General features: G+C 44.8%; 1 protein-coding gene across 2 annotated transcripts; it reads right to left on the bottom strand.

Annotated features, from left to right (window-relative positions):
* Positions 1 to 25: 25 nt before the first annotated feature.
* Positions 26 to 14,921, bottom strand: RPA2 (replication protein A2). Of its 2 annotated transcripts, none has more exons than XM_069078858.1 (9): positions 14,723 to 14,921; positions 14,241 to 14,347; positions 11,988 to 12,089; positions 11,767 to 11,880; positions 10,086 to 10,160; positions 7,114 to 7,230; positions 3,770 to 3,892; positions 1,423 to 1,517; positions 26 to 584 (listed from the first exon to the last, which is right to left on the bottom strand). In XM_069078858.1, the coding sequence occupies exons 1-9, from the start codon at positions 14,754 to 14,756 to the stop codon at positions 500 to 502; spliced, it is 852 nt and encodes a 283-aa protein (XP_068934959.1). In that variant the 5' UTR covers positions 14,757 to 14,921; the 3' UTR covers positions 26 to 499. The 2 variants fall into 2 exon arrangements, with proteins under 2 accessions (XP_068934959.1, XP_068934960.1); XM_069078859.1 differs by having other exon boundaries at positions 14,747 to 14,920.
* Positions 14,922 to 15,588: the final 667 nt, after the last annotated feature.

Here is a 15,588-nt window from a genome sequence, read left to right as displayed (position 1 = left end):
TGGTGAGTTAATGAAACAGGAACGCTTTTTAAAAATGTTAACCAAAGATCAGGACATGTTTATTTTGCACTCTACCTAATGATCTTCCCTTTTCTTCAGCATCATGCTGTATTCCTACCACAGGCACACACCCAGTGCCTGAGGAAGTGAGCAACACAACTGTAAGTCACAACCCGAAAACAAGGCCTCCTGGCTGGCCCCAGGACATCCAGGCATGCCCACTTTCTCCTGAGAGGGAAGCTTTAAGATACAAATTTTCAAATCCTCTTTTAAATACCACCTCCAGGCCTCCCCCAACCAAGCCCAAACATCCCTGCAAGCTTTTGCTAGTTGACTGGTAAGTATGCTTGGTGCTAACTGGAGTGTCAAAAGGAGATGGGGAATAGAAACTCTGAGGGGGCATGGGAGAGCATCCATGGAAAACCTTGTCCAAGTCACTAGATCAAATCGATGCACTATAGGAGTTTAGACCCTTGTGAAAATAGGACTAGGGGTTGAATTACTCCGCATCTGTGGATTTGAAGTGGTCGTCATCTACGGTGGAATAGATGTGTCCCTCATTGCTGAGAAAATCAACAGCTTGCCTGTACGGGAGAGAGAACATAAGCTCAGCTCATTTCAGACAAACTGTTTGTAAGGAGAGAGAAACTGGCCAGAGGCCTCCCCTGACTTCCTGCCGATACAGACCACAGCTTGGTCACCCCGTTTATGCAAGGCAGAGGACACGGGTCTCTCATGGGGCAGGGTAAAGGCCACAAAACCTCTGTGGCTTGTGGGTGGCTAGGTGGCGCAGTGAGTAAAGCGCCGGTCCTGGAGTCAAGAGGACCCAAGTTCGGTTCCGGCCTCAGACACCTAACACCCACACAAAAAAACTAGCCATGTAACCTTGGGCAAATTACTTAACCCCAATTGCCCTCCAAAAGACAAAAAAAAAAACCCAAAAAACAAAACAAAAACAAAACCTTTGTGGCTGACCAGTCTCTGGCCATAGTGGGCTAGAGGAGGAGCCCCAGGCAACGGGGTGCAGTGGGAGAAGCTGGGAATCAAGCCTGGCCTCCACCACAGACTAGCTGTTGTTCTAGCTTGTCATACTTCCTTCCTCTCCCTTGGCTTCAGTTTGCTCATCTTTCAACCTATTTGTGAAGGCGGCCTTCAGTGACAGTGCTGTAGCAATAGGAGAGAGGAGCTCACTTCCTGAAGATTTGGCGGGCAGATAGAGAGCTCTGGACAGTCTTTGTTCTCCACCTGTCCACTTCTCCCTCCCCTCCCAGGGCTCAGAAGCCTCATCTCAATCCTCCAAACCCAACCCAAGGCTGGCATTCGGAGCTGCCCTGTGACAGCTGTCACTCTGCTGGCCTCAGCATGTGTTCAGTTAGCATGTGTGCTATGGAGGACTGGCTGGAGGGAAATCAGCACACTCACTTGATTACAGACACATTTAAGTTGTGGAGCTGAGACTTGAGATCCTGAAAGTTCATTCCTTCTGGCCTTGGGCAAGCTTTAATCAAATTTAGCACCTGTGGAGAGAATCATCAAATCACAGAAAATCCCCTATGGAAAACTGGCGTTTGTCCTCAGAAGAAAAAATCAGTTAAGTCAGATGGAAACCCTGGTGCCACAACATGACAAAACATTTAAAAGTGCCTAGTGTGTGCATCCTGTGTCTCTTGCAATCTAGTACACACACAGGACACCAGGATGGCCTTGTGCAGGCCACTATGTCATTCTAAGTGCCCTAGAGAGGACAGAACAAAGCATTATGTGGTGTCTAAGAAGGGAGTGTGGGGCTTGGGATGGGGACTGAGGAGGGGAGCTTCTTCCAGGAGTAAGCCTTTCAAGGAAGAGATAGTCAACAAGCAAAGAGAGGCAGGAGGCAGGGTGGGCATGCTGGAGAGAGCAAAGGGCACAGGGGTCTGGTACTCCCAAGGGCATTAGGGGGCAGCAGTGAACAGTTATCCAGAGCTTAGAGCACATGGAGGGGAGAAGTCACAGACTTTATCTGGAAGTAACCTTGGTGACCATCTAGTCCAAATCCCTGCTATAACCCACCTGACCAGTACTCATCCAGCCTCTGCTCAGAAACCTCCAAGAAAGAACCCACCACGTCTTGAAGTGGCCCATTCCCCTTGGGGACAGCTCTAGTAAATAAGCTCTTCCCGACATGAAGCCTAAAGTTGGCTCCTACCAATTCCACCCCCCCCCCGACTCCTGGTTCTTCTGTCCAGAGTCAGAGAACAAGTGTGATTCCCCTTACATGTGAAGGTCCTACAGATACTAAACTTGGCTCATGTCCTCCCTGAGTCCTCTCTTGTTGAACGCCAGACCTGCTCAGCACCAGGCAGGACTCGAAGCACCTCGCCACCGGGCTGTCCTCTGGACACCCTCTAGCTATTCAGGGTCTGACCAGGGCAAAGGCCAGTGGGACCACCACCTCCCCACTCATGGGAGCCCAGGATCACATCTGGCTTCCGTCTCATACCAAGCTCATGACCATACCTGGTGCAAAGAAGAGATGTGAGAATGAAGCCCCCTCCCTTCTATGAGTGCTAGAGGTGCAGGGGCATGAAACAGCACAGAATCTATCAAGACTCAGTGCATAAGAGGGTCAGTTTTGCTGAATTGTTTTCTCCTTTTGCCTTTTTTATTTTAAGGGATGGTGGTCTGGGGAGAAGAGGTAGGAGGGACATATCAGGAAATAAAGTTGTATAAAAACAAAAGACACCAATGAATTAAAAAACAAAACCAAAAACACCTCATTAAGAACAAAGGAGCCTGGATAAATGGTGGTGCCACAAAGAGAAGAAATGAATTCAGAAGTGTGGGGAAAATCAGAAGCATGGTCTGGGCCATGCTGACCGTGATGTTCTGTAGCCCTAGAGCAAGTGCTAATCAGCTCAGGGTGAGTTTATCCAGCACCAAGCACTCACAGGCCTGAAACAGTGAGTGATGGCAGTCAGGGCAAGGAGCCGGGGGGCAATGAGGTCAAAGGTCAGTTTGTAAGTAAGTACAAGCAGAATGGAGGAGCTGGAATGGGAAGTGAGGGATGGGTCAAGGGACCACAGATTGTAACAGAAAAATCAGCCAGGTGCTAGGGAGAGCAGAAGAAGAGGATGGGGGGTGGGAGAGAGGAGTCCCAAATATGAGCACTGGTACAATCAAAAGAAGTGTAAAAAGCAACTGCACCATAGTGCAGCTAAAGTTCAGTGGGAGAAGAGGAATGGGAAGACCTGGTTGTCAAAAGGGTGTGCAAATACTGAGATTTCCAAGATGGTGTTGAATCCCTTGATAGTGACAGCCAGAGGATCCTCCAATGATGGCACCACTATGCATCTATCGAGGAATCCCATGATCTTCACATATGAATGGGAGACAACTTGCTGGAGGAGGGGCTTCAAGGCTACATTTTGATTTAGCAAGTTTTAAAAATTAAAGAATAAATACAATGGAACCTTGTATACTCCCTTCTAAAAAAAAATTATACCAGTGAAGAAAGTAGGGAAGATTATGAGTCAGGGATTAACTCACTGAAAAAATGACATTGTAGGGGCAGCTGGGTGGAGCAATAGACAGAACACTGGTGCCAGAGTCAGAAGAACCTGAGTTCAAATCCAGACTCAGACACTTACTAGCTGTGTGATCCTCAGTGAGTCAATTAACCAAAATGTGGGAGAAAGAGCGGCACACACATGGCTTTAGTATATTGTAATTAGTGGGCACATGAGCCAGGGTACTGGTGTTTTCTTTCTGGGTTCACACACATGGGGCTCACCTGGTTCTGGGTTACAGTGAGGCCATTGGCTGGCATAAGACTATTCCCACCAAAGTTGTTTCCTCCAAAGCTTCCTGGATCCCCTATTCCAGAAGTGCTGAGAGATGGTCTTCCTGCCAAGGGCTAAAAAAAAAAAAGGACACATTAAGGTACTGAGTTGGGGGTCAGAAGACAAGATCTAATTCAGTTTGGCCATCAGCCTCGGCATTCCACTCTCTGGACCCAAGTTCTCTCCCCTGTAAAATGAAAAGATTAGACTGATGGACTTGAGGCTACTCCCTTTCAAATCTGATAATTTCTAGGATTTGGGCAGACTCGATTCGCCCAATTAAAGAAGCCAGAACTTGAGGTGCTTCCTGCTGTATTTCTCCAGGCAAGGGAAGGTAAAGTTGCAGGGCCTCTTCAGAAAGGGGAAAAGAACAATTCTCACATATTTTGCTTTACGATGTGTGACGTCAGTTGGGGTCAGTGTTTCATGACACTGGGCTGGGGGGTTCAGAGCAGTAAGCGGAGAGAAGGAACAAGAGTCAGATTTCTTTTTTTTTTTTTAGTTTAGGTTTTATGATAGAAGGGCCTCTGGTAGTAAAAGTTAGACAAAGTGGGGAAAATATGCCACGAACAAATAGTTGTGAAACCCTGGGCATGATGATCTCCAAGGCAAGGCTAGTCTGAAAAGGATATGGGAAGGCTTAACTAACCATAAGCTCAACATGAGCAAACAGTGAGGGAGCCAAGAAAGCCAGGAAAACCCTGGACTGCATTAAGGGAGGCATCGCTGCCAGGACTACGGCTGTGACAGACCTGCTACACCCTGCCAAGTTCAGTCTATTGCTGCGTCTAGTTTGGGGTGCCATATTTAATGAGGCCATGGATGACTTGGAGGAATAAGGAGGAGGGTAACCAGGGTGAAAGGCCTGGACTTCATGTTATAAAAGGATCAGTTGAAGATGTTTAGCTAGAGAGAGTGTGGGGTGGAGTGGGGAGAAGAGAATACAGTGGTCTTCAACTGCCTGAAAGACTGGAAGCGAGGAGACTTACTCTGCTTAGCCCTAGAGGCCAGAATTAGTTATAGTTTATCTATTTATATATCAGTTATTAGAAATAGCTAGAAATTACAAAGAAGCAAATCTAGGCTTGGGGTGGGGAATAACCACCTTCATAACAATTCAAGCTATGCACAAGTGAAGGGGTTCTTTCTCAGTGAAAGCCTTCAAGAAAAAACTGGATGACCACTTGTGTATACTATCAAATTAAAAATAACAGAATCTGAGAATTGGAAGGGATCTAACTATCCATTTAGTCCAACCCATGTTGGAGAAATTCCCACTGTAACAGACCCAACTAATGGTCATCCAGCCTCTTCCTGGGAAGCCACCACCTCCAAGCCAGCCCATCCCACTTCTGGGCTGCTCTAACTGGTGGGAAGTTGTTTCTGAAACCCGAAGAGAGTGATACCCCTAAAAGTCTAGCTCTTCTCTATGTTACATCCTTTCAAACACTTTCAGATAGCCACCAGGTACCACCTGAGCACTCTGGTCTCCAGGCTAAAAACCCCTCCCCCCTTCACGTCACCATCTGGGCTGCCCTCTTCAGCTTATCAACAGCTTAGCACTCAGAACTGAACACAATACTCCAGATAGGGTCTGACAAGGGCAGAGGACAGCAAGACTATCACCACCCTGTCCTGGAAACAATGCCCTGACTGACACAGTCCAAGACTGCACTGCCTTTTCTGGCTGCCACAGCTGACTAACATCTAGCTTGTGGTCCACTAAACTTTCAGATCATTTTCAGAATTGCTCCCTAACCATGCCTCCCAGCCTTATACTGGTGAAGCTGATTTTTCATACCCAATAGCTTAGATCTTTGGGTTTATCAAACATTAAGTCACCGTGGTCACTTACTTCAGCATACTGCATACCTAGTCCACTCCTCAGATCAACCTCTACTCTTTATCTAGTATCAGATGATTTTGTTGTAGTTTGAGATCTAGAACTGCAAGGCTACCTTCTTTTACTTTCTTCATTGATCTCCTTGATATTCTTTGACCTTTTAGTCCTCCAGATAAATTGTATTATTTTTCTAGTTCTATAAAGTAATTCTTTGGTATTTTCATTGGTACGGCACCACTGTCATTTTCATTATATTGGCTCAACCTGCCAATGAGCAATGAGTATTTCTCCAGTTGTTTAGGTCTGTCTTTATTTCTGTGAAAAGTGCTTTGTAATCGTGTTTACAGTTCCTGTGTGTCTTGGCAGGGAGACTCCTAAGTATTTTATATTGTCTGCAGTTATTTTAAATGGGATTTTTCTTTTCATCTTTTGCAGCCAAATTTTATCAGTAACATGCTGAGGATTTGTGTGGGTCTACTTTATACCTTACAACTTTGCTATAGTTGTGCACTGTTAACTAGACTTTTAATTGATTCTCTTGGGTTCTCTAAGGATACCATCATATCCTCTACACAAAGTTCCTTCAAATTCTTGTTCTTGTCTCATTGCTATAGGTAGCATTTCTACTGCAACAAAGAGAGTGGTGAAAATGGACAGCCTTGCTTCACCTCTGATCTAAGTGGAAAGGCTTCTAGCTTATCCCTATTACAGATAATTCTGGCTTTTGTTTTTAAATCAAGAAAAGTTCTGTTGAAATTCCTATGCTTTCTAGAGCCTTCAATAGGAATAGGTGTTGTACTGTGTAAAAAGCTTTTTATATATCTATTAATATAACCATATAACATAAAAACATATGGTTTTTGTTATTGATATGGTCAATTAAGGTAACAGTTTTCCCAATACTGAACCAGCCCTGCATCCTAGTATAAATCCAACCTGGTCCCTGTGTATGAACTTTGTGATACATGTGGTCTCCTTGCTAGTATTTTATTTAAAATTTTTGTATCAATTTTCATTAGGGAAATTGGTCTATAGTTTTCCTTTCCTAGTTTTGCTCTCCCCAGGTTAGGTATGAAAACCATATTAGGATCATAAAAGGAATTTGGTAGGACTCCTTTATTTTTTCAAATAGCTTATACAGTATTGGAATTGTTCTTTATTTTTCTATACATATGTAAATGTTTTTTTTATGATGTTTAAGTTCAGAAGAAAAAAACACACACTTACCCTTCTCAGCTCTAAACCACATCCCATTTCCGCATCCTAAAGTAACTTATCTTGTGTCTCTCTCACTTATACACAGATGTTTCTGTGTCATCTCCCCACCAGACCATGAGCTCCTGTAGAATATAATCTTCTGCCTTTCCTTGTGGGTCTAGCACTTAGGGCCTGGCACACATAAACACTTACTGATGGACTGACTTGTCAGAAGGACCTTCCAGAAGCACTCACCTGGCTGGCAGATTGGCTTAGCACCATGTGCGCATTGACAGTCTCCAGGATGTGAATGGTAAACTCATTCATGTCCTCTAGAGGAAGAATCTTAAATGCCACCAGGCTCTTTTTGTTCTGTTAAAATAACAAGACAGTTTAAGGTAAAGGAGGGAACACAGCAGGAGCTCTCCTCAAGCTGCCTCTAAGGCAAGATGCTAATACCAATACCCTGAAAGCCAGGGAAGGCCCCGCCCCTACAACATCTGGAAGCTGGCTATCTGGAATCAGGAATTACTGACCACCAAAGCAACACTGAGAATCAATGACAGTCAGATTCTCCAGACTGCCCCCCAAAGCCTACTTAACCCTTAATAACCTGGCAGGTCATATCATATTAGGCTAATTATGAACCCCAACGACCATCTATCACCCAGTTTTCATGGAAAGTAGATTCTGTTTCATCTTAGGGTGTAGGAGCATACCCATCCTCTTTCTACAGTGAGATGAAGGGCTTGACTGTCCCTTCCCGTCTGGGCTCAGACATGGGAGGGAGGCTAGGAGGCTGGCCCCTGTCTTTTCTTTCTGACCAGGGTTGCCTTATTTCTCTGACTCCCAGGAAGCTGAGCACAGGAGCTACACACACCCCTTGGCAACTTTTCTGCAGGTGGTCTTCAATATTCCCACAAGCTCTTAGGGTAAATACTCTTTCCACTAATGCAGACTGCAAGTTAGACACAGATTCTGGGGTCTGATCTTTTATAGCATCAGATTCATAAAGATGACTGCTCTGTGGAAGTCTTCCTTTGAGAGCATTTTGTTCTAACTATCAGCAAAGCTCTGTACTTATTTACCAGTGATCTCTGGGGACATGGGAAGAATATTCTAAATCAGTTTAAATATTCAATTAGATTTCCAGGTAGCTGACATTCTCATAATCACAGGCAGAGACAAAGGCTCTGAGACAACATTTAAAAACCTGCCTGCTTGACATCTAACATTAACACAGAACTGAGAGAGAGGAAAAGGGAGAAGACTGAACTGTTGGTCTTCTGTTATTGACAGTATTGGTCTAAGAATTGCAGGTGTGACAACAAACCCCCCCAGCCCCTTCCCACTTAATTTTTATAGGAACATGATACTAAAAAGTGACTTTACACTTGGCTTATCATGGCTTAAGGGATCTTAAGTAACTAACTTCAAGTATCACTACTAACAACCTCACGTTCACAGAAGATAATTACAAGGTGCTTTTGTCACAACCACCTTAAAATCAAGTAGTATAAGCACAACTCCCATTTTACAGGTGAGGAAAGTAAGTTTCAGGAGAGAAAAAACTTGGTCAAAGCTCACATGGCTGCCAAGTGTTGAAGCTAGGACTTGCGTTTAGATCTTTTTTGGGGTGTAGGGTGGAGCAGGAAAGGAAGGACAGGCAATTGGGACTAAGCCCAGGGTCACACAGCTAGTAAGTGTCTGAGGCTGGATTTGAACTTGGGTCCTTCTGACTCCAGGGCCAGTGCTCTATCCACTTTACCACCTAGCTGCCCTGCATTTAGGTCTTCTAATGAATGTTCTCTGCTACATAATGAACAACAGATACAATCCAGACATAAGATGCTTTTAGCTTTTCAAAGCACTTTTCCATCTAGCATCTTCACTGCAAGACTTGCAATGTCATTGCGGGACACCAGGCAAGGCACCAGTAGACCCACTGTAGAAGTAGATGAGGTAAGACACAGAGGACATAAAATTTGGCTTGGTGCTTAGTAAATGTCTACTGAAAATGCTGAAGGCCTTACAGTATTGGCCAGTGGTAAGTCAGGATTGGAGATGCCAGGACTAGAAGTAGCCCTGTGCTCTTTTTCTGTTGTTTAAAACGAAATTTATTAACTTTTTAGTGACATACAAATCTATGAACATGAATGAAAGAAGCAAATCTGAAAACAAAAGAGTGACTGTGAATGACCATCCACACTCAATGCTTCTCTTCACCTGCTAAGAGGGTGGCTAGCGGGCAGAGGGCCAGCCTTGAAGTCAAGAAGGTTTTGGGCTCAAGCTCTGCCTGTCATACATTAGCTGTGTGATCCTGGGCGGATCACTCTACCTCCAAGTGGCCAGGCGGCAGGCTAAGAAGAAGTGAAGGGCAAGTTTGTTCTGAATGGAAGAGTTTTCACTCTAGGAGGTCATTAGACTGATGGTCCAGCCCCATAAAGAAACATGAGTGTCTTTCTCTGTATTTAACATGAATTTTGCTGCTGTTCACCATTTAATGCTGTCTCTATTTACAGCTGCAGTGCATGCACATAAATGCAGAAGTATACATGCAGACTGTTACTTTCCACGCTGCTTTGAATTCTTCATTATTTATTGCTTATTACACAACATTTCACAACATGTAAACACAATTTAAGTCATTCCCCAATTGCTGGTCACATCTGTCTGATTCCAGATTTTGTTGTTTTTGTTATAACTTGTGCTGCTGGGAAGGTTTCAGAAAAACCTGGGAAGACTTAAATGAACTCATGCAAAGTGAAGTGAGAAGAACCAAAGCTGGTGTTCTTTCCACCAGACCCAACTGTTATTCTCTCAGCACTCAAGGGAATGGAAAAGGAGCAATGTTTTTCTACAAAAGAGACAAGAGAAAATGTAACACTTCATGGATTGTTCTCAAACTCACAGGTTTCAACAATTCTGACACACCCCAAAATTCTGTGGTACAAATACAGACCACGTTCAGTGTGTATAAAATGTAAATGTTCTTTTACTCTGAAGAGACACAATTTGCCAGAAGATGGGATTCTAGAACCTCTCATTTATTCAAAGCCCTGACAGTAGTGGGAATGGTGGGCAATTCACATGATGACATGAGCCTCGGTACCATCACCTATAAACCGTGGATAATAGGTGTACTCTCTGTCTCCCAGAAAAGGCACTAAGTCAACTGCAAAGTGGTATATAAACAAGTGATGATTATTATTTATGTCTGACTTTACCTGGAAAGACCTGAGATGACCAGCCACTTTCACATAGGTTTCTGGTGGTACCACGGTATTCTCACTGCTTGTGTCCTAAGAGCAAGAGAGGAAAAATCAACGGCCACTGGTTAATGTGTCTATTTAATTATCAAGCTGGGTACGAAAAATGAAAGTTAAAAAACAGGTACAGTTGCATGGCAACAGGGGTTATTTCTATTCTTATCATACTAGTGGTTCTTGAAGTTAGAATAGCCCTGTTACACTCTTAGCTTTCCTGAGGACTGGGGGCAGGCTGCTGCCCTTCTCTGGCCTCAGTTCTCTCTCTCAAGTTCCCTTCCAGCTCAGACTCAACTTTAAGAATGAATGACGTCAAAATAGTCCAAGACTCCAAAACCAAAATTTGTGCATATAAGGACAATTAAACTGGCAATACCGTGTAAGATGGATTGGAGGGAGAAGAACCAGAGTTGGGGAGGCCAGTCAGGAGGATGTGACAACAATCCAAGCAAGAAGGAATGAGGACATAAAAGAAATGAATCTAAAGACAGAATTGCCGGCACCAAGAAAGGTATAAAGGGAAGAGAGCCACTGTGGAGTAGTGAGAGAGGAAATCTTGTCATCAGGAAGACTTGAATTCAAGTGCTAGGTGACACATTCTGACTATATGACCCTGCTACAAGCTCTCAGTGGTCCAGGCAATTTTCAAAGCCTAGAAGTCACAGCACAGTTAGGGATCTGCATTAGTAAAGGTAATTTCCTCACCAAGGATTTCCCTATACCAAAGAAATCACCACCTCCCCCCTCCCCCAATACAAAAAAACGGTTGTACTAGGTACTAGGGGTTGGTACTAGGCTTTCCCCACACCTCTAACCTCACACCCACTCTGCTTCTATGTCTAGCAGAATGCACACATATAGCCGGCCTGATAAAGGACTTAGCTTGGGTGTCTAATAGAGTGTACCTTCATCTTCACATTCCATTGCCATCCCCCTTTAGGAAAGGTGTTCCAAAGGCTCTCATGCAAAGTCATCCCATTTCACTGACCCCATGAGGTGTAATGAGACTGTTTGGCAACACTTCCTCACAGACCAAATAGAATGGTGCTGTCTGACAAGGCAGCTGTCTCTTCTTGGGCTACTTCTCTCCACAGCCCAGCCATTGTGGGCTCACACTGTTTCCTTCACCCGAAATGAAGGGGTTCTCCCATGCTTCAAGGTTCATGCTCCAACTACTCCATGAAGCAAGGCTGGGTGTCCAGGATACAATTCAGCCTTTGCTTAAAGACCTCCAGAGAGGGGATCTCCCCCAAGGGGGCCCACAGGGTCAAAGAGAGCAAATTTTTTTCATATGAAAATCCTCCAAATAACTAAAGTGGGCTATCATCCTTGTCCTTCCCCTTCCCAAAAGCCTTCTTTTCATTGGGCTAAGCATAGCTCATTCCTTCAACTGATTCTAATATGACATGGTCATCATGGATGTCTTCAGTAGCCTCACTCTCCTGGGCCCCTCCTGTAGACACATTCTAGTTTACCAATGTCCTTTCTAAAATGTGGCACCCCAATACTCCTGATGTGGTCTGGCTGGGGCAGAATCCAGCAGGGCTGTCTTGTGGGTACTGTGCTGTTTTCAACAAGCCTGAGACTGTGTGGCAGTTCACTCAAACCAAAAGATCTTTCCCACCCATCCCAAAGTACTTACATCAGTGTCCACCCACTGTCTGACATCCATCGGTGCGGCAGTCATATCATCTATTTTATAAACAATGTTAGTTGGTGCCTTCTCTGCTTGTCGGATTATTCCCACAATAGTAACCTATGTAAAGAGGTAGACAATGATTTTTCTGAGTCCCAGAGAGAAACTCACGCACTTTTAATTACAAACCATCATCCAGTGATTCTACCAAGATGTTGTTGCTGTACCTGTGAAATCTCAATCTCCCCAATCTTAAATACTTCATCAATCAGGCTGGCAGAAAGGAGCTGTGATATGGTGCAAGGGACAATGTGCTGGGCTCTTGCTCTCTGTAAACAGGAAACAACTGTCAGTCTCCCTCATACCACCACAGGGATTTCAACGAAAAACTCAATCAGCTGGATACTAAGGATCAACAGTAAAAACAAAAACAAAACAGGGTTGACTTAAAGCTGAATCTCTCCTCTCTCTCTGAGGGAAACAACAAAAGAACAAAGTCCTGTGGGCAGAACTGGACCCCACTCAGGACATTTTTACGTGTGGTTTTCACCTTACATAGCCTCTGAGATCTTTGCCATGTCTCTTTTCAGCACAACAAAACTAAGGCTCTATTTATTCACTCAGTGATCCTAGGCAAGGGCCATAATTTGGGGGTTAGGGAATGAAAGAAAGAGTCCCAAATTTATTTCAGCCCACCCAGAGAGATTTCTTGCAATACTGTGGTATACCAGATTCCAAAGGATGCATTAGTTTCTTATCATGAAGCCTTATCATGAAGTGAACAATGCTATACTTAGGTAAAGCACACATCCTTTAAGTGTCCACTGTATACAGTGACTCAGTTCTAGCTAACACAACTCAAAAGGGCTTTGGGGAATACCACACTTAATTTTTTCTAGCTGAGCCAGAAAGAAGATATCAAATTAAACCAAGGTTTTAAGAATCTTGCTCCCTCCATGTTCCATCTTGCTTCCAAGACCGTGTCAATTTGGGGCCATGTAGGCAAGGACCTAACATTTAGAAAACCAAATCCCTCCATGTCCCAATGAGGCAACAAAGTGGAAGTGATATTCTAATGGAATTAAAGAATTCCATTCTACTACAAGGACTGAACCTTGTTAATACTAACATTCCCCCAGAAAACAGATTCAGAAGGCAGCTGTGGCTAAATGGGAGGCTGGCTCACAGGTTCTCTTTGGAGATGAAAATGAAAAAATCGAGAGAATTGGTTTCATTGTGTGACCAATACCAAGAAACATTTCAAGGAACATATTATGTTACCTTCCTATGCTTATCATGATGAGCTTAAGCAAAAAGACCAATGTGAAGGGAACTGCAGCTTATTGGCCAACATTTATTGCAGAGAACAAAGAGGTAGAAAACTACATAGAAAATCTGACAAGCACCACCAAACCCAGTTTATATACATTTTGATAACTTGTGTCTTCAATATAAAGTTGGGTCCAGGAGAAGTTGGAAAATGTAGTTCAAATGTAAAATGCAAAAGAAGCCAAAAGCTTGTAAACTACTCAGAAGCTCCTCAGCCTGAAGTCATGAATACTTTTTCCAAGTAGACACTTAAAGATACCGGATCTGATGAGTAAACAATATCACAAAAAATGAAACTACCTTTATAAGAAACTGGATACTAAAACAGGGAATACATCAGAATCAGCTCTCTAAGTGCAATCTAATTAGAAGCCAGTTTTAGAAAAGGTCAGTATCTACAATCCATCCCTTCCAAAGCACAAAAATTTCAAAGGCATGGAGCTGGAAGGTGGTGCCTTGAACGTGAAGAACAGCAACTTACTCAGGGAAAGATTCACTAGCTGTTTTTGTTAAATTTAGAAATGAAATCATATTCTTGAAGAGTCCTCAGAAGCAGAGATAGAAGACAAGAGAGAGGTATGGGATATATTCCTCATCTTGAGGCAATACTTCCTCCTTGCACCACTGTGAGAAGGGTAGATTGCAGAAATGACTGGCAGCTGTGGCTACTGTTGAGGACTGATCCAATTTATGTGAGATAGGCCCACCCCACCACTAAGTTTCCCTTTCCTTTCCGTGAAGGTTCTGATTAACTATACTCACTTTCAGTACCTAATCGGGAAGCCCTTCCCTGCTCCCCTAAAGTCAGATGATCACCAGCTATTTTATTGCCACTGTCTGTGTTGATCAATTGAATGTTCTGTTCATTCTGCCCTTTCTGTTCTTATTGTTTCTCTACAATACATAAAATTAACTTAATGAGCTAAAAAAAAAAAAAATGAAACCATAGAAACAAATACAAAATAAGGACTTGACAAACACTTATTAAGCTTATCTCCACATCCTTTCTTGCCCTAAACATCCCCATATTACAAAATCAATCTGTATAGACTTAAAATATCCCAAATGGGTATTTCTTTTCTAAGCAGGGAGTCACTTTAAGAAGAAGTAAATGAAACAGAGTCAACTGTTTATCATTATTTTCAACTTACTGATTTCTTTTCAGCCTGAGAAGCAGTAGGAGTGCCAAACCCCCCTGGGGGCTGTGTGTAGCCACCACTTCCATAGGAAGTGTTCCCATAGCCTCCATCAAATCCACCTGGCGTTAACAGCAGAGCAAAGACATCAGTCACTTTTCCTTGCTGCGGTCAAGAAGCCTCCATCCCATGCTGAGCACCCCGGCCCATACCCCCACCCCGAGATTAGGGCTGAGCCTCTCTCCCCCCTCCCTTCCTGAGTCAGGCCCCCATCCCCAGATTAGTGCCGAGCCTCTCTCCCCACCTGGTCCCCTGTTAGCAGCCCATCTTCAGACCCCTTTAGGACCTCTATCCCCAGCTGCCCCGCCCACTAGCCCCCTCCCCAGACTGCTGCCAAGCCTCTCTCCTGCTGCCCCCACCTCAGCACCCCCATCCTCGGAACCTGGCCGAGCCTCCCTCTCCACCACTTTGCACATTTCCCTTTTCCCCTCCCGTACCCCTTCCCCCAGTTCCTGCATTACTATTCCACATGTTGACCGCAGCGCCCCGAAGGCCGTAGCGGAACCGGTGTCCACAAAGTCCACTCGAATTCCGCTGTTTCCCCACCGAAGAGAAACCTGACTCTACTTGGCGCCACAAACGAACGACCACTCCAATCAACTCGCTGGTTGCTTTCCCTGCCGCCCCTTTCAGCCAATCAACGCCGACGATACTCCAGGTTTACCCAATGGGCTTGGACAATGCTAGCAAGGGATGCGCATACTTTGGACCCGCGGAAGAAATGTGAAGCCTTTGCAGCCATGTTTAGTGCGGGCAAGGAACCAGTTCGCGCTACAGGTGCTAGAAACCCAGGCTAAAGAAACATCCCTGGAACGCGACCAATGAAAAAGTAAGATCTTACCCTTCTGTGGTCCCGCCCCTCGGAGATGACGTCACCGTCCCGACTAGGAGCTACTTTCCTAACTCTAGGGACGTGGAGTCTCGTGGCGGACTGACAAAGGCGCAAGCGCAGACCTCTTCGTTCCGCCGGGACTGGGCTGGAAGGTCTGGTCTGCACCTTCCCGCCTTAGGCGCTGCGTGTTCGGATCACCTGCAACCTGAGGGATGCTTCGAGAACGCTGAGTCCAACACTGCCTCCCCCCACTCTCTTTTACAATGGAAGAAACTGAGTCCTAGAGAGGGGGTGTGAGCAGCCCATGGCCACACAATGAGCTGCTCGGCCCGAGCCTCCCCGTGATGGGGCTGGTGTCTGAGCAGCGCCCTGTCAGGATGCCCCCTCTGCAAGGGTTGTTAGCGCCGTTTTACATATGAGGAAACTGAGTCTCACGTGCGGGTGGGGGGGGGGGGCATCGAGCCTCAGCCA

This window comes from Petaurus breviceps, unplaced genomic scaffold, assembly GCF_028583685.1.
Source record: "Petaurus breviceps papuanus isolate PSGF00001 unplaced genomic scaffold, PetGlider_PUasm1.0 91041, whole genome shotgun sequence".
Taxonomy (NCBI): Eukaryota; Metazoa; Chordata; class Mammalia; order Diprotodontia; family Petauridae; genus Petaurus; species Petaurus breviceps.
The sequence above is the reverse complement of the archived record's forward strand: the minus strand, read 5'-3'. Positions and strand labels throughout refer to the sequence as shown.